This window comes from Schistocerca americana, chromosome 2 (assembly GCF_021461395.2).
Source record: "Schistocerca americana isolate TAMUIC-IGC-003095 chromosome 2, iqSchAmer2.1, whole genome shotgun sequence".
Lineage (NCBI taxonomy): Eukaryota > Metazoa > Arthropoda > Insecta > Orthoptera > Acrididae > Schistocerca > Schistocerca americana.
In genome coordinates, this window is record NC_060120.1 from 968,008,653 (window position 1) to 968,032,492 (window position 23,840).

The following is a 23,840-nucleotide window of genomic DNA, read 5'->3' on the forward strand; positions in this document are numbered from 1 at the left end:
TGCGTGCTGTTCCTGCTTCAATTTTCTCCAGGTCACCTTTAATGCTATAGTCTAAGTTGCTAGTCAAGCTTTTTCCTGGTTCTCCAGCAATAGGTTGCTTATCCTTGCCATCAAAATCTCTACACAAGGTCCCTATGTTCTCTTTCACCTGGCAAGGCTTGGCTAGATTTCGTGACACTTGTTACCTGGTATTCTATGCCTAGCTTTTCCTGCAGCAGTTAGCCTATTCCTCTCCTGTGAATGCTCCCTAGAAGCAGGACTTCTTTCTACATGACTTTTCTACCGAACTAGCCTTAAAGTCGTTGCTACAAGTCTACTGTACTGTATGTATTAAGCTCAAACACTGGTTGAAGCACTTCACCTATTTCAGGTAACAAGTTAAACTGATTGCTAACCAGAATTTGAAATGTGATTTCTTAGGTTTTCTCCTTTTGCTATTACTTGTCGTCTTTTCTCAACTCCAATTGTCTTTTGCCTCTTTCAGCCTATTTAATTCAAAATATGCCATTTGTGATTCTGCCTGGATGGCACAAATCTTTTTTTCCCTTTTCCACAATTTCAGGGGGAGCAGATACCAATACCAAGTTCCCAAGTGCACCTGAAGACAGTAGAATGACTTGGATAGATTACTAAATAAAAATTTGATGTAAGAATTAACACAACTAAGATGAGCAATGAAGATTTGTGGAAAGGCAATTAGTGATTTGCTGTATGTTAGATATCAATATTCCAGAGGTTGTCAAAGATCCAAGTATGAAAGATTATTAGCAAGTTAGATGTAGTAGGTATATTGAGTGGAAAGTATTGGGATGAACTAGCAAGAAATGCAGAACTCCATCAAGCTGAAAAAAAAGTTGAAAAAGAAAGAGAAAAATCTTTCATCAGCTTCGCTGCTTAAACTTCAATCTGTAGGGCTTGATAATATTGCAGTCCAGCACCCCCAACCCCCCATCCCACCTCCCAAAAAGCTTTCCCCATCTCCTCCAGCCACTCTTCTTTGCTGCAGCGCAACATCTTTCATCTTTCTGCGAACATCAAAAGTACTCAAACTGGTGACAGAGTGCCCTGAAGCGATGTACAAGGTGTGTCTGTAGGACTAGTCATTATTCAGGGATATGGCAGGAACAATCATTGAAAGCAAAAAAAAAAAAACATTAAACATAGGCAGTAAAATGCATACCTTAAAAGCTAATAGAACTTCTTAAATAGAAGAGTTTCACAGTAGCAGTGATGAACATGTGCTCATAGCTCATAAGTTATGCGCTTTAGTAGAGTCCATGTTTACTAGACTTTTCTGCTTCAAATGATCGTTCCTATTGTATTCCTGAATATTGACCAGTGCTCCTGTGACATCCTGTATAATGTTCCTCAGTTGAGAAAAGGTGTAAGAAACTAATGGCACTACATATGTTAACAGGGCACATAGAAAAGATGTCTTACACTCATACATGTGAAGTTCTAGCTGTAGTTATTAAATGAAGAAAAATTCATGCATCAAATATCTGTTCTGTATTATCACATTGAGTTTTCACAAGTTAATGGTATTTCTGTAGACATCATCCATGACTGATCATAAACATTTACAGATTAATTCAGTTCTTCATAAAACAATTATTACTCAATCTCCAAAAAGATGATTAGTGCTCTGGGTACACAACCTTAAACCACAACAGCTGACCACGGCCTGCTCAAAACTCATGCTTGAAAATCCTCTTGATTGACCAAATAACACAGTAGCCAACCACCATCCTGTTTCAGTTTACATAACCTGGTACTTTCCATCTTTCAGCCAATCCCAGTTACTGAACGAGGTGGGACAGTGGTTAGCACACTGGACACACGTTTGGGAGGACAACAGTTTGAAACCACTTATGGCCATCCTAATTTAGATTTTCCGTGAATTCCCTAAATCGCTTCAGGCAAATGCCGGGATGATTCCTTTGAAAGGGCATGGCTGATTTTCTTCCCCATCCTTTGCTAATCCGATGGAACCCATGACCTCACTGTTTGATCCCCTGCCCCAAAACCAACCAACCATCCCAGTTCTAAAATCAGATTACAAAATAAATACAAACTAATACATTTGAAAAAAATTTTAAGAAATCAAATTAACCTATCTTTATACTGACCTGATGGACGGGAGGAAATAGTATATTTCTGGGGTACCAAAAACTGGCTAATTTACAAATATCATGTTCCCCCATGTACGTGGCTCACATGAAGGATACATGATCTGGTCCCCACAATCATTCACACTTAGTTACTAACAATTTCAATGATCCATACTCCGGATACATACTGCATTCACCACGTCATTGTCTCAGAAAATAGAACAAATGAAAATAATGTCATTCAACAGATAAAATACTGGTAGCTGTCTGAAACTAATACTATTATGTAAATTTTAGCTTGCTCAGTTAAAATTCTGTTTACTTGCTTATTTAATGATCAAGTATTTAGTTCTTCACTGACATTTACACACAACAAATTAGAATGTCATGAAGTTATTTATCAAGGAAAGATTTTGAATGTATCAAAAGTTACTTTAGATATTAAACTGAAATTCGTTCTGTCATAAACTATTATCATTACAAAAGGCTATACAAAGTTTAGTAATAATCAGTGTTTAATAATTCATAGTGATATACATAATAAGTGATATCTGTTATTTTCTGATGCACAACTTGGTTTGATGAGCTGGCTGATTCATGCGTAACACACATCACTTTCAGTGTTCGAAAGCCTTCTCTAGGACTATGAGTCATTTCGTGTGGTAAAACACCTTCTGTTAGATTCCCAGTATATTGCTAAGTTTTATCTTGTCTTCAGAATTCTGTTAGAATTATGCTGGCACAATTGTAACACTTCCCAGGGTAATAATGTACCTTTGCTTTGCTAGGTGGAGGGAAGTCAGAGTGTTTTCATTGCTTGTCCCAGTCTTTTCTTTCTGATTATTAGTGATGAAGCCAGCATTCCAGCTTCATGGCTGCATCAGTAGCACACGAAAAATTCTTTTTGCTGATATTTTTACAGCAGTTTAGCATGCTATACTGATCCTAGAGTAAAGGCAACCACTCTTGCTTTTGTTGGATGATTTATGTTAAGGATTACACCATAACTCAAACTAACCTGAATAATTTGTTTCATTTTGTGGTGACCATTTTGAAATATCATTTTCCGCTATTGTGTGGTCTCATGTACAGAAAAATTTTTTACTTACACATCTTCCAAGTAGCATAGATGCTGTCCTGTTTATGCCATGAATGACTGTTTTATCTTTTGCATTTCATAATTGTATTTACTAATACAAATTTATTTTTACATTTCTGAATTGGTGTTGCTATCTGCTGTTGTCTAACTATGCTCCATTTCTGTTCACTTGTTAATTCTCTGTTAATCTTCTGCATCACCCATTTTTTTAAATTTTTTTAACTTCCCAGTATTTTGTTGCACAGGTTCATTTCTTTCATTAGTTATTTCCCTAGTCAGCATGGCATAAAGATCCACATGGTAACCTCTTTTTGTAGATGTGTGGAAAACTAGTCTGCATGTTGCATTAAAAAAAACTTTTATTGTTGATCACATTTCCAGGTGATGAGAATAATTGAAAATATTCGACCAGATAGACAAACAGTTATGTTCAGTGCTACTTTTCCTCGACAAATGGAAGCATTGGCACGAAGAATACTCACAAAACCTGTTGAAGTTCAGGTATGTAAGACTGAGAGATCTTTGTAGCCCATTTTCAGAAATGTGTTGGCAGTTTTGTTGAGTATTTAAGTTTTGCTATTTGTTTCAGGTTGGTGGCCGCAGTATAGTGTGTCGTGATGTTGAACAGCATGTGGTGATTTTGGATGAAGAACAAAAATTCCTCAAACTGTTGGAATTACTTGGGCATTACCAAGGACAGGGCAGTGTCATTGTTTTTGTTGATAAGCAAGAAAATGCTGATGCTTTATTAAAAGATCTGATGAAGGCATCATACAACTGTATGTCATTGCATGGTGGAATTGACCAGTTTGATCGAGACTCAACTATTGTGGATTTCAAAGCAGGAAAAGTCAAACTGCTTGTAGCAACGTCAGTGGCTGCCAGAGGACTTGATGTCAAACATCTCATTCTTGTTGTTAATTATGATTGTCCAAATCATTATGAAGATTACGTACATCGTTGTGGACGAACAGGCAGGCAAGTTGATTAATTCAACATACAGTATTTGACATTTACTGAAAAGATTTGTCTTAAATTGTAGGCAGTAAATCAAAATTCTATTGTATTTACATTTTATAACATAAAGGTGGGCATTTTCGCACTTAGAGCAGGTTGTATAAAATTTGCTTACTGGAGATTAATTTTGACCTTAGTACAGGAAATGGACCCAGTTCACAAAATTGCTATATTGTGCAACACCGAACTTGGATCAAATAAAAAAGATTAAGTTTTGATCTAAATTAGCAGGAAACATGTTTTGCCACACTGCTAAGTCAAATATTGATGTGATTACCAAACTTTGACTGTAGATATTAATTGTACAGCATACACCTGCAATATTTATTATTGAAATTTTTGTATTGCAAAGGTGGAATAAAATAAGCAGAATATGGTTCGTGCTTCAGATTTCTCCACAGTTGAAACTGATTGATAGCTGCAAATCTTCCTAGGCCAGTATCCTACAGCATAAAATGTTAAAAGTTAATTGCAGTATGCAAATTGGCTTTATCCATAGCGTGATGCAACTGATTTGACTTCAAAGTCATACTGTTGTATTCTGTGACATCATGTTAGGCTGTAAGTAGAATGCTGAGCATGATGCAGATATCTTCATATTGTAGATCGTTGGCCACAGATTAGGCAGCTTTCTTTGTGGATGGAAGTTTCTACATTTCACAGCTTTTAAAGCCATTTTTATTCTGTGTTTACAAAACTATTGGTGCTGAGAACAGGAGAGGTACATGACTACTTATTGACTGTAAAAGATGTTACTATTGACTGACCTACATGCACTTACGATTTCACATAAAAAACACAGCTACTGCTATCATAGCATCTTATACGCAATGTGGGCATTCAGTAGTTAAATCATCATCCTCCTGTGAACTGTAACGTTCACCCTTCAGGTCAGGGTCAGTGGGCGTCTGTGTTGAACAGATAAGGTGGTGATGTCACAAGTATTGGAGACCAACCTCCATGAGCTGGTGAGAGTTCCAGTCTTATGCCCAAAGGCATCAGTGAAGTAGTAACATTTTATTAATGTGATTGATACAATGAATAATGACTTCTTGGATGCAGTGGAAATGGGCTAGGCTTCTTGCTCAGTTGTTGGTGAGGAATGCTAGACACAGTACTCTGACAGCTCATTTAGATTGCAGCAAGTCGGGCACACTGTCTGGCACTAAGGCCGTGCAGGGTGTAGCAGCAGGGACTAGCAAGGCGGACCTAGGATGCACCTCTGTGATACAGTGGGTCTCAGTGCTCTCGAAGATGCTCACTTAGGTGGAAGCCCAGGGCTCTATCAGCACACATGGCACAGAGCAAGGAAGGTGGCACTCAGGTGCCCACACAGTGAGCAGTTGATGGCAGCTTGCAGTCAGTTGGTTTGGGCCTTCATCAGAGGAAGGCCTAGTAGGTCTGCATCTTGTATCAGTCACTTGTATCAGTCACAGATGTGACCGATGAGTAATGGAAGTGAGGAGCAGTGAAGTCCAACCACTGCCTGCAGGTAGCAGTATCATTGTTGAATTCTTCAGAAGGCAGCAAGCACCACCACATGGTTCACCAGCAGAGTTAAACTGAACTAGTGAGAGTGTCATTTTATCAGGATAGTTGATGCAGATGGAATGACCAGACACTGAGGATGAGATGTCTGAAACGGGGTATTTAAAGCCAGACATTATGTCAGTGTAGCAGATTATGTGGCCATTTGCACTTATTTCACTGGAGTGTCAGTGATTCTGTTTGCACTGTGGTGTCTGACTTACAGACAGTTTTCCCTGCTTGTGCATTTCTCAACAGTACTAGAATGCCTTGGAGCAGTGTAGCTCAGATGTTGCATGTTGATACTCTGTATTGTAGAGTTTGCATAATGACATTCTGGGTGCTGTCACACTGCTCCTTGTTGTGGCTCTGCTCGCTGTGTGGTAATGAGTTAATGAGTGTTGCCTTGCTTTTACAATGTTGGCACTCTTCACATACTCTAGATTATAATTGTGACACCCTGTCTGAATTGGACTAGGTTCTTTAAACATCTGTGTTGAGCAATTGCTTTCAAAGTTTATTAGTGCACTGGGAACAAGGTTGCTGTGCAGCAGAACATTTGACTTGCATAGAACTTAATATCAATTGCTATTCAAGCCTAGATAGCTTTTTTGTAAGAAATGTTCAATCATTATTATCTGCTTTTGAACTGGTTATAGAAAATATTTCAAAATTTTTTTTTTGCACTCTAATGCTAGGTGTCATGCCACATGAGTTACGAGTCTTCTCCAAGAATTTTTACGAGAACAGTTGTTCTCCCCTCATTACTTAAGTCTGCAATAATTTCCTTAACCTACGCTTGAAGGCCGAAAAAATTATTTCAAAATTCAGTAGTGTGGAAGTAATGTATTCATGTATTTACTTGCCACTTTTTGTTTCAATACCCCACTTCTTTATTATTTACTTCTTATCAACTTGAACAAAACAAAATTTGTTCTTTGTATTGTAACTAGGTTGTGAACCAAAAACTGCAGTTGAAATTGAGCTGGTCTGTGATATATGCTCGTCAAAGTTGATAACAGTTCATGGCTAAATAATCTGTAATCAGTGTTTATACAATGAAGAGTACTTTGTTCAGTTTAATCAGAGTTCATTTTTTGTACAGTATAAGTTGTTTGTCATTTTAGTTCATTATTGGAGCCCCTTACAATGAAGTTGTCTTTTTCTTACACTGTTTTTCGCTGTTGGGCACCACCACCCCAAGGAACTTTCACCACTGTGATAAACAGCCAACATCACATCTGCATCTAACCCCCATGACTACTATTGAGCAATAATTAACAGTGAATAGTGTAGAGGAATTATTATTGTTGTGTATTATTGTTCTGTATTATGACATTTATTGCAATGATGTCAATATTATAACAGCAGTGGCAGTAGAAAACAGTAAAAAAGAGATCATTTCAACTTATCTTGTTGTGGCATCAGTGTCTGCAGGCACCTAAATTCCATGAAAGTACTTAAAAGACTGAGGTCTGGGCTTGTTGCTATGAAAGACTGAAATACTTGTCTTAGGACTCCACTTTTTTATTATGAACTTTGCTGCCACATCCATAATGCCCATAACTCTTTTCATTATACTTTCCAATATCTTGAAATTCACACATTAACAGCAAACATGGCTATAACAAGTCTATTACATTGCCAACACAGTCCGAGTAGAAATTCAGGTGTTATTGCAGAATATAATTTGTATTAATATTTATAATTATTATTTTAAACAATTCTGTTTTAATTGAATGTAAGAATCTCTGGATGACTAACATTGTCTTCTGAGTAGATACAAAATGCTCAAATAAAGTTCAGATAGGAAAAAGGAAGCCTAATAACTGATAATAATATGGACACAACAAGCTCGCCTGAAAAAGCCGAGATATGCACAAATTTACACAAAATGATACCAGTAATTTCAGTTTAGAAAACGGGTATCGATGGATGCATTAAAGATTATGAAGCATCAATCCTGGGTCATTGCATGCAGTTCATCTAAATGTAATTACATACATGAACAGCTATCTGACACTGAACCTGTCAGTTCAGAACTGGCAGTGATGCTATTTGTTCGAAATAAGTAGTATTATTAACAGTGACTGAGTCCTGTTTTTTAGTTTTTTGTAAGAATTGACCTGTATTGCTACAATTTGTATGTGCCACAAGTGGAGGTAAGTGTGTAGGGTGTAATCCATAGAAAGCAGATGTTTCTGGATGGTACAACTGTTCACCGCTTGTTTTTGATCAGAAGTAAATCGGATAGTGATTTACTTCAGTGTTGTCCTACCATCTGTTATGATGTTTGGTAATCACTGGTGGCCCGTCATCAGCGTGTTCTTCTCCACAGCAGTTGACCCAGGCAGTGGTCGTGAGGTTGATGGCACTGTGAATGAAACACTGGAGCCACACTTGAGAGAAGTTGGGTTTAAATTTCTATCCATCCATTTTAATTTTAAGATTTTTTTCTGCTTTTCCTAAATTACTTTTGGCAAATGCCAGGATGATTTCTTTGGAAAATAATGTTAAACATATAACTTGTTCTTCCTTTTTTCCCCAGTGGTGCCAGCTTTTCCTGAAACTAGGTACTTATCCTATACTCTTGATATAATGCATATGAGAAGCTCAGTGCCTGCTCAACCTCAGAGCTGGAGTACACTGGGGGTACCCGTTATCTGGCACTGGTCACATGATACATTGAATTGTTCTATTTTTTTTGTCAGCAGGAGCCCATTGTCTTCAGCATAACAGCTATTTAATTGCTAAAGAGTATATTTGAAATCAGCTACCTAATTCTTATGGAAAAGCATACTGTTTCAGTGTCCACAACAGAAGGACTTTATATCAGCATCAGATTCTCAGGCAGCAATAATATTTAACTGTGAACTGGTATGAATTACAGCTTTTGATGTTGTTTGATAGGGATTTTGAATTGTTTCTTCCAATGCTTACTGTATTCATTACACAAAATGAGTCTATAATTTCTTGGTGTTTTGTTGTTTGTGGTGCAATTTAATTGCCAAAATGATGTTACTCAAATTATAATTACTTTCGTTTAACATTTGCGTACAATTTCGTAATGTGGGAAACACGGAGTGTGATAGTACCAACCAGTTATCTTTGTCATGTATTTGTTCCACATTGCTTTACTTATTACAGGAGAGAAGCTGTATAATACTTGAGTAACCATGAATTTTTGTTTTACAGAGCTGGTAATAAAGGTTATGCATACACATTCATAACACCAGAACAGGAACGCAATGCCGGTGACATAATTCGTGCATTTGAATTGTCTCAGGTCCCTGTGCCTGACCCATTACGGATATTGTGGGACAGATACAGAGCTAGACAAGCTGCCGTAAGTATAGTTTATAAAAATAAGTAACTGCAGAGCTTAGTATTAAAGTAGGCTTGTGGACTGTAATAGCTGAGGCTGATTAGGGGGGTTAACTGTACTAACATTATGACAATCTTTTTCTTTTTCATATATTTTTCTCCTATGACCGGGTCTGTTTACAGCTCTTTATTTTTTAATTTGAGGTAATTCAGTCAACCAGTCTCTTATTGTGTTCATTGGTATCTGTGTTTTGACTTAGTCCCATGTGCTGTGTTTAAGATGTTTTAGCTGTCCTTAAAAGTAAATGCTTCCCTGTGTTTATTTCAAGGATAGGGCAGGAGAATAATAAATATAAATACATTAACAAATGACCAATATGACAGGGGTGTCTGAAATTTTCATTTTAGACATACACTTCCCCCTCTGTGACTATAAAACAGAGTAGTGTGTCTCGTGCTTTCATTCACTAAGATGCTAGTTTGTCACTAAACATTTTTGCAAATACATCCGATGTTGGCATGCATCAGCATCATCATCTTGACAGAAACTACAGACTCCCAAACCAAACAAGATGACACACTTATTAAAGCTCTGGATTGTATTCAGGAAAAGGGGGAGTTTAAATCAGAGTCCAAGTTAAGGTTTTTCATAATTTCCCTAAATCACTTGATGTGGTTGCCTAGTGGCTGTTGTGAGAGGGCCATAGGAAAATATTTTCTACTGCTGTTCATTCGTGATCTTCTTCTCATGTTACGGTTGCAAAGATACTGCATTTTGCAGTTAAGAAGAAAAAATAAGAATGTTGTGTCATATCATGCATAGTCAATTAGAGATGGAGCACAAAATTGGGGTTCACGGAAGCGTCCAATTCCACCCATTTGCTTTGACCCATGACTTCACCAATATGGCGCAAATAACAATTCACAACAGCTCCCATATCATGCCAATGACGTCATTATGTAAACATGACAACAAACACGAAAATAGCTCGAAAAACAATCAAACACATATTCCTCCAAAAATATAATGAAAATAACGGGACAAGCAGGGGAAATTGGGGTTTTTTGTTTGGGGACAAACTAAAAATAAACACATGCCACTAGACCAAACGAGAAAATAAAACAACCACAACCTTCCCAAAATCGACTAAAACCCATATCCACTGGAAGTGATCACTTCCATTGACCTAAATAGCTCAACAGAAACTACCGATACCAATTCATACAACCTAAAACTACAACCACCTCCGCAGCCACTGCTACCGTATTTACTCGAATCTAAGCCGCACTTTTTTTCCAGTTTTTGTAATCCAGAAACCCGCCTGCGGCTTAGAATCGAGTGCAAAGTAAGCGGCAGTCCTGAAAAATGTTGGTAGGTGCCGCCACAACTAACTTCTTCCGTCGAATTATGTAGCGCTACACAGGTATGCTTTCCAGGCACAAAGATAAATACTGGCGACAAAACCCCTGCGTCAGTAAATAAAAAAAAAAAAAAAAAAAGTGGAAGCCGAGCTTTTTTCACCGCCCCGAGTTTCGACCACTGCATTTTCATACATTATCCAACGAAGTAAATACAAATTCTGTATTGTTCATCTTCGAATGTAGCAGCATTTCAGCGTACTACGAAAATCCGACTGGCAAGATTGTTTGTCTGAATTTTTTCCTACCTGGGACAAGAGATCATTGCTAATAAGAAGTTTTATGAATTGTGAATCATATGCAGTATTCTCTTCACCATAAGAATAATACGAATATAAACATTTTGCCATGTATTCTTTTGTGTTTGCTGCTATCTCATTTAAATCCTGTCTGCCTAATAAACTACGAAACTAGAGTGAGACAACAGCAAACGCGGAATAATATACATATCATGTCATGTTTATATTCGTATTGTTCTTATGCCTAATTGTGATACAGTCAGAAATGAAGCACGGCAATTTACAAGATTTTTAAATCTAAGATGACTAATTTCTGTACAGAATGTTATGTACTACAGAGGCGTCTGCAAAGATTTTCAACCGGAGAAAAATTTTCGCTAAACTCTCGTTCAGAACACCTTCTATCATACACAGTCCATTATTTGGTTCTTGTTGATCATTATCAAAGAAAGCACCAGTGTAAGTAACAGCAAATAGCAAGCAGTCTCTTGCCATTGTTCTGCTAATGAGACTATTCCCTTTTTTTTTTTTTAAGCGGCGGTTGCGCGCACAAAAGCAAGCCATGCCGCGAGCGGCGGCAGGTCGTAAACACTCATTATCAGAATGCGACAAACAATGCATGACACAGTACAGTAATGCATTTTCAGCTTAGAATGACGTGAACACCTATAACAAAGAGAATGGCACTTGCCAGATCAAAGAAAAATAAGCAATCAATTCAAACCAGACGAAGCACGTGATAAAGGAATGGTATCCATATAAATACGGACGGAGCACCTGACGCATAGCAATGGCTACATGGTAAAGCTTAACTGCTAAGCTTAAAACTCTAACCAAACTACTGTAGCTGTATCGTCATTCATTCGACCTAAACTGTATTACAATGGACCAACTTTGTTTCGATTTGGATGTGCGACCTAAAACTCTTCTCTCCCTTGGAATTTTGAGTCTCAAATTTCAGGTGCGGCTTAGATTCGGGAAAATTTTTTCCTTATTTTGAGTCTCATTTCGCAGGTGCGGCTTAGATTCGAGTGCGGCTTAGATTCGAGTAAATATGGTACCTCAAAAAAAACATCGACAGCAACAAAATCATAATTGAACTCTTCCCTTGACCTATATAGTTCAACAGAAACTCCCGATACCAATACATACAACCCAAAACTTCAAGCGCCTCCACAGTCACTGCACCCTCAAAAAAAACACTGACGACAACAAAATCGGAATTGAACTCTTCCCACGACCTACATGTGAGTCAACAACAACTCACAATACCAAACCACCCACAACTACAACCACCCATTGGAATCGAATACTCCAATTCACCTTCACAGATCAACAGCTCACAAAACCAACTCACCAATACCAGCAACAAACCCCCCCCCCCCACACATAATCCACAAATCCTCTAACCAGACAAAAAAATTAACGAAAAACCAAGCAACTCACAAGAAAACACACACACGCGCGCACACACACACACACACACACACACACACACACACCCACACACACACCAACAGAATAAACAACCAAATAAAATTCCCAACCCCCCACCCCCACCCCAAAAATCAAAACCAAAGAAACACATAAAGAAAGGTACAACTAAAAAAACTGTAACAAAATCAAAAATCCACAACCACCCCCACCCGCCCACCTCCCCAAACAACCCCCCACCCCGGAGCCGCAGCCTTCCCCCCCCCCCCCCCCCCCCAAACCTAACTAACCCACAACCTTTGGCCTGTACATCTTACTAACAGCCCTTAAGAGAACCCTAAAAATACAATAACCCTCAGGGACGCTCTTCCGCCAACAGTACTCATCTAAATGACCCTGAAAGTTGGAAGAGTGCCTCGGCTTAACAGCCCCTCAAACCCCTCTGTAGTATTTGTACAGGCCCCACTTTGATACTTCTTAAACTCAATGTTGTGTTTAACTACTAAGTAATGGTAACCCTCCTGACCCAACCCACTATAAGAAGCAAACCCATCAGAAACTACAGTGCTCCCCTGTTCTACACACTCCTGAATCAACCCCACTAACACCCTCTTTGTACACCGTTCAACAACCCTAAAAACACATTCAGAATACCCAGACCCCGGTACCACAGCTCCCCCCCCCCCCCACCCCCATAACCCTACCACAGGCTTACCCCTCCCATACTTCCTACTACCAAACTGCGACTCGTCAACCTCAACAATTACTCCAGGCCCACCCAACTCACCCCTGTAATTAATATATTCGGAACAAACCTCACGACAAAAAGGATACCAGTCAAGAACTGTCCACTCACTCGCACACACCTCATGTGCACAAAAACTGTGAGAGGACTAATAACAAAAATTATAACTCATCAAGACAATTTCACGCATGCCCAACCTAGACTTTTCGAACCAGATACTCGCGTGTATGGAGTGCCAAACGTTATCACACCAGCACCTCCACATGTAGCCATCCCTGGTCCGTGATGCTGGAACTTTCGTTAGCATCATATTTTCCCCACATACAGCACACTTCACCAACTCGGCCAGCAGACCAAAAAGCTGAAGGAATTTGATAAGCAACATTGAACTGTTGCCCATCATGCCCCACAACCGAAAACTGTTGATTTTGGTGGTCATATCCATTCCTAACAACAACATAATAAAAATAATCTAAATAATTCAGACACAACAAACCAAACACTACACTACATTAGTTTAAAAAAACCAAAAACTAAACCGGCAACCCACTGGAAAATGTTCCCCTATACAGTCAGTAATCACCGGCACAAAACCCATCAACGTCAACAACTCAGATGAACCCAATACGACACACAACACACAACCCACAAACACCACCAGAGAGCACCACCAACCACAACTGTACACCACCTACAAACACATCACAAACGCACACTAAACCACTAACAAAACCAAAGGCACAACTCACAAACACACCACCAGAGAGCACCACAGACAGCACAACAATAGATCTACAAACACGCGACACTCACAAACTAAACTTTGTGCAGTCGTGACGTCACACACCACAACAGCCTTATGTCACGGGTCAAACCCGACGGGTGGAATCGGACGCCTCTGATCACCCCAAAATTGGACTTGACAAAGGCAAAGAAAATAGCCATGCCTTGTGAAAGGTTGTCACAATATTCATCTCAAATGTTTTAAGAATAGCATGGAACATCTAAAACTGGATGCTATCTTGTGTAACTTCTCTATGGCAGATTTGGTTTCTTCACTAGTCTCAGTGAAGATAGCAAGATCATCAGCAAAAGCCAGGCACTTTGCTTTGATTCTCTGTCCCCAGGTTCCAATGTTTATTCCCTCAATCTCTTTTGCCCATTCTCTGATGACTTTGTCTAACACTGTGTTAAATAGAAGCAGGGACATGCCGTCTCCTTGACAAACTCCTTTATGTTCTTCAGAAGGCTCAGATATTTCACTAAGAATAACAAATCCACTCAAGCTGTCGTGTCTGTGAGAGTGTGGCAGATTTGTTCTGTAGCCTTCCTGTCTGCCCTAAGCTCTTCTGAAGTGTGCAGAATGTTATGTTTGTCCTTACAGTTGAAAAAGGTGACAAATTTGTCGGTACTTTGAAGTATCCTTAATATCAATCAGCTCAGCACACAGTCTCCCTTTCCTGAAGCCTGGTCTGATTACCCAGCAAGTGTGTCTAACTTGTACATGTATTGGCTTTTGTTCTGTTTCTATGTGAGTTACCTGCAATTTGCTGTAAGAAATGTTTGCTGTTCCAGGAGGGCAAAAAAGTACACACAGGTGGTGGATTCAGTGGAAAAGGCTTCAAATTTGATGAGGCAGAAGCCCAGCTGGTCAGTGAAAAAAAGAAATTCCAAAAAGCAGCACTGGGTAAGTAGTTTATTCTCATTATAAATGTTTTGATCTCAACAGTCCTCATTATCAGTGGAAATATTGTGTTCTAACCAGATCTAAATAAATCAGTCTGTATCAATGTAGAAAGATATTCTAAAAACAAAGATGATGTGACTTACCAAACGAAGGCGCTGGCACGTCGATAGACACACAAACAAACACAAATATACACACAAAATTCTAGCTTTCGCAACCAACGGTTGCTTCATCAGGAAAGAGGGAAGGAGAGGGAAAGACGAAAGGATGTGGGTTTTAAAGGAGAGGGTAAGGAGTCATTCCAATCCCGGGAGCGGAAAGACTTACCTTAGGGGGAAAAAAGGACGGGTATACACTCGCACACACACACATATCCATCCACACATATTCATATGTCTGCTTGTGTCTGTATATGTGTGGATGGATATGTGTGTGTGTGTGCGCGAGTGTATACCCGTCCTTTTTTCCCCTAAGGTAAGTCTTTCCGCTCCCGGGATTGGAATGACTCCTTACCCTCTCCTTTAAAACGCACATCCTTTCGTCTTTCCCTCTCCTTCCCTCTTTCCTGACGAAGCAACCGTTGGTTGCGAAAGCTAGAATTTTGTGTGTATATTTATGTGTGTTTGTGTGTCTATCGACGTGCCAGCACTTTCGTTTGGTAAGTCACATCATCTTTGTTTTTAGATATATTTTTCCCACGTGGAATGTTTCCCTCTATTATATTCATAGAAAAATATTCTCGTTGATATCATGATATTAAGTGGCTGTATTTGTGTAAGTTGTAGCAGCAATTCTTGGAGCATTATTAATTCTATGTTTGGTTTATGTTCTAGGTCTGCAGGATTCTGATGATGAAGATTTGGAGAATGATATCGATCAGCAAATAGAAAATATGCTTGCACCCAAGAGAACTGTCAAAGAAATTAAAGCCCCAATTGGTGTAACTCCAGGGGCTGGAGGTGGGTTACTGATTTTGTTCCTTCTTTTCAGATTACTCTCTTCTTCTGTGACTTAAAATATAATGTTCAACATTTTAAAGAACATAGTTCTTATTATATTAAACAGCAATTTATAATTATTATAAATAAACTGGAAGCAGTCTTGATCACATAAATTTTTTATTGTGGTGACTGGTTTCAATCTTATTATAAGATCATCTTCAGACCTACAATTTACAAGAATCCTTATAAAGGACGAAATCGTATATTGATAAAACAGTAAACAACGCTGATATACCATAGATATCTGCTGGAGGTGGTGATGCATGGCAACCCTCTTGCTTGTGGCTGGTGGTGTAATGCAACGTGAGATACACCAGCTGCTAATTAAATACTTGAATCCCCACCCACCGTCTCCAGCATAATGTCATGGCTAGCCAATCACATAATTTGCATTTCTGCCGCTTAAGAAAATAACGTGGTAGTTGCAATTAAGTCATTACTACCATCTATAGAACTTATAAAACAAGTTAAAATCTTATAGCTTATAAAATGTAGTGTGAAAAAGGTAATTACTGTGATATAAATAGTGTGGTCCTCTATCATGTACTGTTATTGACCAATTCTAAAATACTTCACATTTCACGATGTTCCATTAGTCTGGATCTACATCTACATCTACATCTATACTCCGCGAGCCACCTTACGGTGTGTGGCGGAGGGTACTTATTGTACCACTATCTGATCCCCCCTTCCCTGTTCCATTCACGAATTGTGCGTGGAAAGAACGACTGCTTGTAAGTCTCCGTATTTGCTCTAATTTCTCGGATCTTTTCGTTGTGATCATTACGCGAGATATATGTGGGCGGTAGTAATATGTTGCCCATCTCTTCCCGGAATGTGCTCTCTCGTAATTTCGATAATAAACCTCTCCGTATTGCGTAACGCCTTTCTTGAAGTGTCCGCCACTGGAGCTTGTTCAGCATCTCCGTAACGCTCTCGCGCTGACTAAATGTCCCCATGACGAATCGCGCTGCTTTTCGCTGGATCATGTCTATCTCTTCTATTAATCCAACCTGGTAAGGGTCCCATACTGATGAGCAATACTCAAGAATCGGACGAACAAGCGTTTTGTAAGCTACTTCTTTCGTCGATGAGTCACATTTTCTTAGAATTCTTCCTATGAATCTCAACCTGGCGCCTGCTTTTCCCACTATTTGTTTTATGTGATCATTCCACTTCAGATCGCTCCGGATAGTAACTCCTAAGTATTTTACGGTCGTTACCGCTTCCAATGATTTACCACCTATGGCATAATCGTACTGGAATGGATTTCTGCCCCTATGTATGCGCATTATATTACATTTATCTACGTTTAGGGAAAGCTGCCAGCTGTCGCACCATGCATTAATCCTCTGCAGGTCCTCCTGGAGTACGTACGAGTCTTCTGGTGTTGCTACTTTCTTGTAGACAACCGTGTCATCTGCAAATAGCCTCACGGAGCTACCGATGTTGTCAACTAAGTCATTTATGTATATTGTAAACAATAAAGGTCCTATCACGCTTCCCTGCGGTACTCCCGAAATTACCTCTACATCTGCAGATTTTGAACCGTTAAGAATGACATGTTGTGTCCTTTCTTCTAGGAAATCCTGAATCCAATCACAAACCTGGTCCGATATTCCGTAAGCTCGTATTTTTTTCACTAAACGTAAGTGCGGAACCGTATCAAATGCCTTCCTGAAGTCCAGGAATACGGCATCAATCTGCTCGCCAGTGTCTACGGCACTGTGAATTTCTTGGGCAAATAGGGCGAGCTGAGTTTCACATGATCTCTGCTTGCGGAATCCATGTTGGTTATGATGAAGGAGATTTGTATTATCTAAGAACGTCATAATACGAGAACACAAAACATGTTCCATTATTCTACAACAGATTGACGTAAGCGAAATAGGCCTATAATTATTCGCATCTGATTTATGACCCTTCTTGAAAATGGGAACGACCTGCGCTTTCTTCCAGTCGCTAGGTACTTTACGTTCTTCCAGCGATCTACGATAAATTGCTGATAGAAAGGGGGCAAGTTCTTTAGCATAATCACTGTAGAATCTTAAGGGTATCTCGTCTGGTCCAGATGCTTTTCCGCTACTAAGTGATAGCAGTTGTTTTTCAATTCCGATATCGTTTATTTCAATATTTTCCATTTTGGCGTCCGTGCGACGGCTGAAGTCAGGGACCGTGTTACGATTTTCCGCAGTGAAACAGTTTCGGAACACTGAATTCAGTATTTCTGCCTTTCTTCGGTCGTCCTCTGTTTCGGTGCCATCGTGGTCAACGAGTGACTGAATAGGGGATTTAGATCCGCTTACCGATTTTACATATGACCAAAACTTTTTAGGGTTCTTGTTTAGATTGTTTGCCAATGTTTTATGTTCGAATTCGTTGAATGCTTCTCTCATTGCTCTCTTTACGCTCTTTTTCGCTTCGTTCAGCTTTTCCTTATCAGCTATGATTCGACTACTCTTAAACCTATGATGAAGCTTTCTTTGTTTCCGTAGTACCTTTCGTACATGATTGTTATACCACGGTGGATCTTTCCCCTCGCTTTGGACCTTAGTCGGTACGAACTTATCTAAGGCGTACTGGACGATGTTTCTGAATTTTTTCCATTTTTGTTCCACATCCTCTTCCTCAGAAATGAACGTTTGATGGTGGTCACTCAGATATTCTGCGATTTGTGCCCTATCACTCTTGTTAAGCAAATATATTTTCCTTCCTTTCTTGGCATTTCTTATTACACTTGTAGTCATTGATGCAACCACTGACTTATGATCACTGATACCCTCTTCTACATTCACGGAGTCGAAAAGTTCCGGTCTATTTGTTGCTATGAGGTCTAAAACGTTAGCTTCACGAGTTGGTTCTCTAACTATCTGCTCGAAGTAATTCTCGGACAAGGCAGTCAGGATAATGTCACAAGAGTCTCTGTCCCTGGCTCCAGTTCTGATTGTGTGACTATCCCATTCTATACCTGGTAGATTGAAGTCTCCCCCTATTACAATAGTATGATCACGAAACTTCTTCACGACGTTCTGCAGGTTCTCTCTGAGGCGCTCAACTACTACGGTTGCTGATGCAGGTGGTCTATAGAAGCATCCGACTATCATATCTGACCCACCTTTGATACTTAACTTAACCCAGATTATTTCACATTCGCATTCGCTAATAACTTCACTGGATATTATTGAATTCTTTACTGCTATAAACACTCCTCCACCATTGGCGTTTATCCTATCCTTGCGGTATATATTCCATTCTGTGTCTAGGATTTCGTTACTGTTCACTTCCGGTTTTAACCAACTTTCCGTTCCTAATACTATATGCGCACTATTTCCTTCAATAAGAGATACTAATTCAGGAACCTTGCCCTGGATACTCCTGCAGTTTACCAATATTACGTTAACTTTTCCTGTTTTTGGTCTCTGAGGACGGATGAGTATAGGTGTCACGATATCCATATATCTGCTGTAACGATTCCTTTTAATAGTTTCTTACTACACAATTATTGCCAATTGTGTTTGTTACACTACTGCGTACCACATTTGTTCATAACTATTGTATTTTATCATATCATATGGATAGACATTACGTCAGACGAATGTGCCTCTGCTCTTCAATATGTTTAGTATCACATTATCATGCTTTATATTTTGTGTACTATATTAATTGGTGACTGTTGTTTCACCATATATTATGCTGGATTAAGTGCGTGTGTGCACCATCAATTTTCTTGCCTTATATACGCTATATGTCACTTATCTGTGTTTTACTATTTGACGAGGTATGTTTTTTCCCTTACCCTGCTATGCCAGTGGTTATTGGTATATTTGTTAACACTATATTTTAATATAACATTATGGTTACCACAGACATTATTTTGTCCACCCATGACATGACCTTCCAGACAGTGGTTTTATCTATTCTTTATTGGCATAATGTCATTAATTTTACACTCATGATAGGTATCACGTTGCATTCTATGCAGACCAACGGCCATAATGGTAATATAGCTCTTGCTTCATAAATTTCTGTAACATTCCACTACTGACGTCGCATTCTAGATGTAACATTTATTTTGATGAGGTGTCTTTTAATTAATATTTTAATGGTAACAGTAACTCATGCCCATACCACTTACCCATATCATGTATTGATCAACCTTCGTTGGGTCTCCCTGACAACCTTAAAGCGACCAGGACGCCTTCCCCGTAGACAGCCTCTTTAGCCCTAGTAAGACGAGTGGGTAGCCATGGTTACTCAAGTGGTATCCTTGTTATAATCTTTGCTTTGGTCGATAACAGTACATGATAGAGGGCCACACTATTTATGTTGCAGTAATTATCTTTTTCACACTATATTTGATAAGCTATAAGATTTTAACTTGTTTTATAAGTTCTGTAGATGGTAATAATGACTTAATTGTAACTACCACATTACTTTCTTAAGCGGCAGAAATGCAACTTATGTGGTTGGCTATCCAAGACATAATGTCGAAGACGGAGGGCGGGGCTTCAATTATTTAATTAGCAGCTGGTGTCTCTCACGTTACGTATACCACCAGCCACAAGCAAGAGGGTTGCCATTCGCCACTGCCTCCAGCAGATATCTGTGGTATATCAACATTGTTCCCCCCATGAACCATGGACCTTGCCGTTGGTGGGGAGGCTTGCGTGCCTCAGCGATACAGATAGCCGTACCGTAGGTGCAACCACAACGGAGGGGTATCTGTTGAAAGGCCAGACAAACGTGTGGTTCCTGAAGAGGGGCAGCAGCCTTTTCAGTAGTTGCAAGGGCAACAGTCTGGATGATTGACTGATCTGGCCTTGTAACAATAACCAAAACGGCCTTGCTGTGCTGGTACTGCGAACGGCTGAAAGCAAGGGGAAACTACAGCCGTAATTTCTCCCGAGGACATGCAGCTTTACTGTATGATTACATGATGATGGCGTCCTCTTGGGTAAAATATTCCGGAGGTAAAATAGTCCCCCATTCGGATCTCCGGGCGGGGACTACTCAAGAGGATGTCGTTATCAGGAGAAAGAAAACCGGCGTTCTACGGATCGGAGCGTGGAATGTCAGATCCCTTAATCGGGCAGGTAGGTTAGAAAATTTAAAAAGGGAAATGGATAGGTTGAAGTTAGATATAGTGGGAATTAGTGAAGTTCGGTGGCAGGAGGAACAAGACTTCTGGTCAGGTGAATACAGGGTTATAAACACAAAATCAAATAGGGGTAATGCAGGAGTAGGTTTAATAATGAATAGGAAAATAGGAATGCGGGTAAGCTACTACAAACAGCATAGTGAACGCATTATTGTGGCCAAGATAGATACGAAGCCCACACCTACTACAGTAGTACAAGTTTATATGCCAACTAGCTCTGCAGATGACGAAGAAATTGAAGAAATGTATGATGAAATAAAAGAAATTATTCAGATTGTGAAGGGAGATGAAAATTTAATAGTCATGGGTGACTGGAATTCGAGTGTAGGAAAAGGGAGAGAAGGAAACATAGTAGGTGAATATGGATTGGGGGACAGAAATGAAAGAGGAAGCCGCCTGGTAGAATTTTGCACAGAGCACAACATAATCATAACTAACACTTGGTTTAAGAATCATGAAAGAAGGTTGTATACATGGAAGAACCCTGGAGATACTAAAAGGTATCAGATAGATTATATAATGGTAAGACAGAGATTTAGGAACCAGGTTTTAAATTGTAAGACATTTCCAGGGGCAGATGTGGACTCTGACCACAATCTATTGGTTATGACCTGTAGATTAAAACTGAAGAAGCTGCAAAAAGGTGGGAATTTAAGGAGATGGGACCTGGATAAACTAAAAGAACCGGAGGTTGTACAGAGATTCAGGGAGAGCATAAGGGAGCAATTGACAGGAATGGGGGAAATAAATACAGTAGAAGAAGAATGGGTAGCTTTGAGGGATGAAGTAGTGAAGGCAGCAGAGGATCAAGTAGGTAAAAAGACGAGGGCTAGTAGAAATCCTTGGGTAACAGAAGAAATATTGAATTTAATTGATGAAAGGAGGAAATATAAAAATGCAGTAAGTGAAACAGGCAAAAAGGAATACAAACGTCTCAAAAATGAGATCGACAGGAAGTGCAAAATGGCTAAGCAGGGATGGCTAGAGGACAAATGTAAGGATGTAGAGGCCTATCTCACTAGGGGTAAGATAGATACCGCCTACAGGAAAATTAAAGAGACCTTTGGAGATAAGAGAACGACTTGTATGAATATCAAGAGCTCAGATGGAAACCCAGTTCTAAGCAAAGAAGGGAAAGCAGAAAGGTGGAAGGAGTATATAGAGGGCCTATACAAGGGCAATGCACTTGAGGACAATATTATGGAAATGGAAGAGGATGTAGATGAAGATGAAATGGGAGATATGATACTGCGTGAAGAGTTTGACAGAGCACTGAAAGACCTGAGTCGAAACAAGGCCCCTGGAGTAGACAATATTCCATTGGAACTACTGACGGCCGTGGGAGAGCCAGTCCTGACAAAACTCTACCATCTGGTGAGCAAGATGTATGAAACAGGCGAAATACCCTCAGACTTCAAGAAGAATATAATAATTCCAATCCCAAAGAAAGCAGGTGCTGACAGATGTGAAAATTACCGAACTATCAGCTTAATAAGTCACAGCTGCAAAATACTAACACGAATTCTTTACAGACGAATGGAAAAACTGGTAGAGGCCAACCTCGGGGAAGATCAGTTTGGATTCCGTAGAAACATTGGAACACGTGAGGCAATACTGACCTTACGACTTATCTTAGAAGAAAGATTAAGGAAAGGCAAACCTACGTTTCTAGCATTTGTAGACTTAGAGAAAGCTTTTGACAATGTTGACTGGAATACTCTCTTTCAAATTCTAAAGGTGGCAGGGGTAAAATACAGGGAGCGAAAGGCTATTTACAATTTGTACAGAAACCAGATGGCAGTTATAAGAGTCGAGGGACATGAAAGGGAAGCAGTGGTTGGGAAGGGAGTAAGACAGGGTTGTAGCCTCTCCCCGATGTTGTTCAATCTGTATATTGAGCAAGCAATAAAGGAAACAAAAGAAAAATTCGGAGTAGGTATTAAAATTCATGGAGAAGAAATAAAAACTTTGAGGTTTGCCGATGACATTGTAATTCTGTCAGAGACAGCAAAGGACTTGGAAGAGCAGTTGAATGGAATGGACAGTGTCTTGAAAGGAGGATATAAGATGAACATCAACAAAAGCAAAACAAGGATAATGGAATGTAGTCTAATTAAGTCAGGTGATGCTGAGGGAATTAGATTAGGAAATGAGGCACTTAAAGTAGTAAAGGAGTTTTGCTATTTGGGGAGCAAAATAACTGATGATGGTCGAAGTAGAGAGGATATAAAATGTAGGCTGGCAATGGCAAGGAAAGTGTTTCTGAAGAAGAGAAATTTGTTAACATCCAGTATTGATTTAAGTGTCAGGAAGTCATTTCTGAAAGTATTCGTATGGAGTGTAGCCATGTATGGAAGTGAAACATGGACGATAACCAGTTTGGACAAGAAGAGAATAGAAGCTTTCGAAATGTGGTGCTACAGAAGAATGCTGAAGATTAGATGGGTAGATCACGTAACTAATGAGGAAGTATTGAATAGGATTGGGGAGAAGAGAAGTTTGTGGCACAACTTGACCAGAAGAAGGGATCGGTTGGTAGGACATATTCTGAGGCATCAAGGGATCACCAATTTAGTATTGGAGAGCAGCGTGGAGGGTAAAAATCGTAGAGGGAGACCAAGAGATGAATACACTAAGCAGATTCAGAAGGATGTAGGTTGCAGTAGGTACTGGGAGATGAAAAAGCTTGCACAGGATAGAGTAACATGGAGAGCTGCATCAAACCAGTCTCAGGACTGAAGACCACAACAACAACAACATCAACATTGTTTACTGTTTTATCAATATATGATTTCGTCCTTTATATATTTATAATGATTCTTGTTCATTGTAGGTCTGAAGATGATCTTATAATAAGATCGAAACTGGTCACCACATTAAAAAATTTATGTGATCAAGATGGCTTCCAGTTTATTTATAAAATATACCTGACGGTGATAGTCAACAAAGAGACAAGTGAGAGGGGGAAAGTAAAATAAGTGTGCAGAACAGTACATGTGTTATTTGCCATTACAAATATTCTTTTTCCATGTTTACTAGTTGAAAACTACTGCCATTTAGCTGTGTTTTGCTTTATGGT

General features: G+C 39.4%; 1 protein-coding gene across 1 annotated transcript in view; it reads left to right on the forward strand.

The window, feature by feature from the left end:
• Nucleotides 1-23,840, forward strand: part of LOC124596226 (probable ATP-dependent RNA helicase DDX46) — a 172,767-nt gene that overhangs the window by 135,460 nt on the left and 13,467 nt on the right. Inside the window, exons 13-17 of the mRNA XM_047135284.1 lie at nucleotides 3,592-3,711; nucleotides 3,800-4,188; nucleotides 8,950-9,100; nucleotides 14,491-14,602; nucleotides 15,436-15,561. Coding sequence (XP_046991240.1) covers nucleotides 3,592-3,711; nucleotides 3,800-4,188; nucleotides 8,950-9,100; nucleotides 14,491-14,602; nucleotides 15,436-15,561 — 898 coding nt within the window. The remainder of the gene's footprint in view (nucleotides 1-3,591; nucleotides 3,712-3,799; nucleotides 4,189-8,949; nucleotides 9,101-14,490; nucleotides 14,603-15,435; nucleotides 15,562-23,840) is intronic.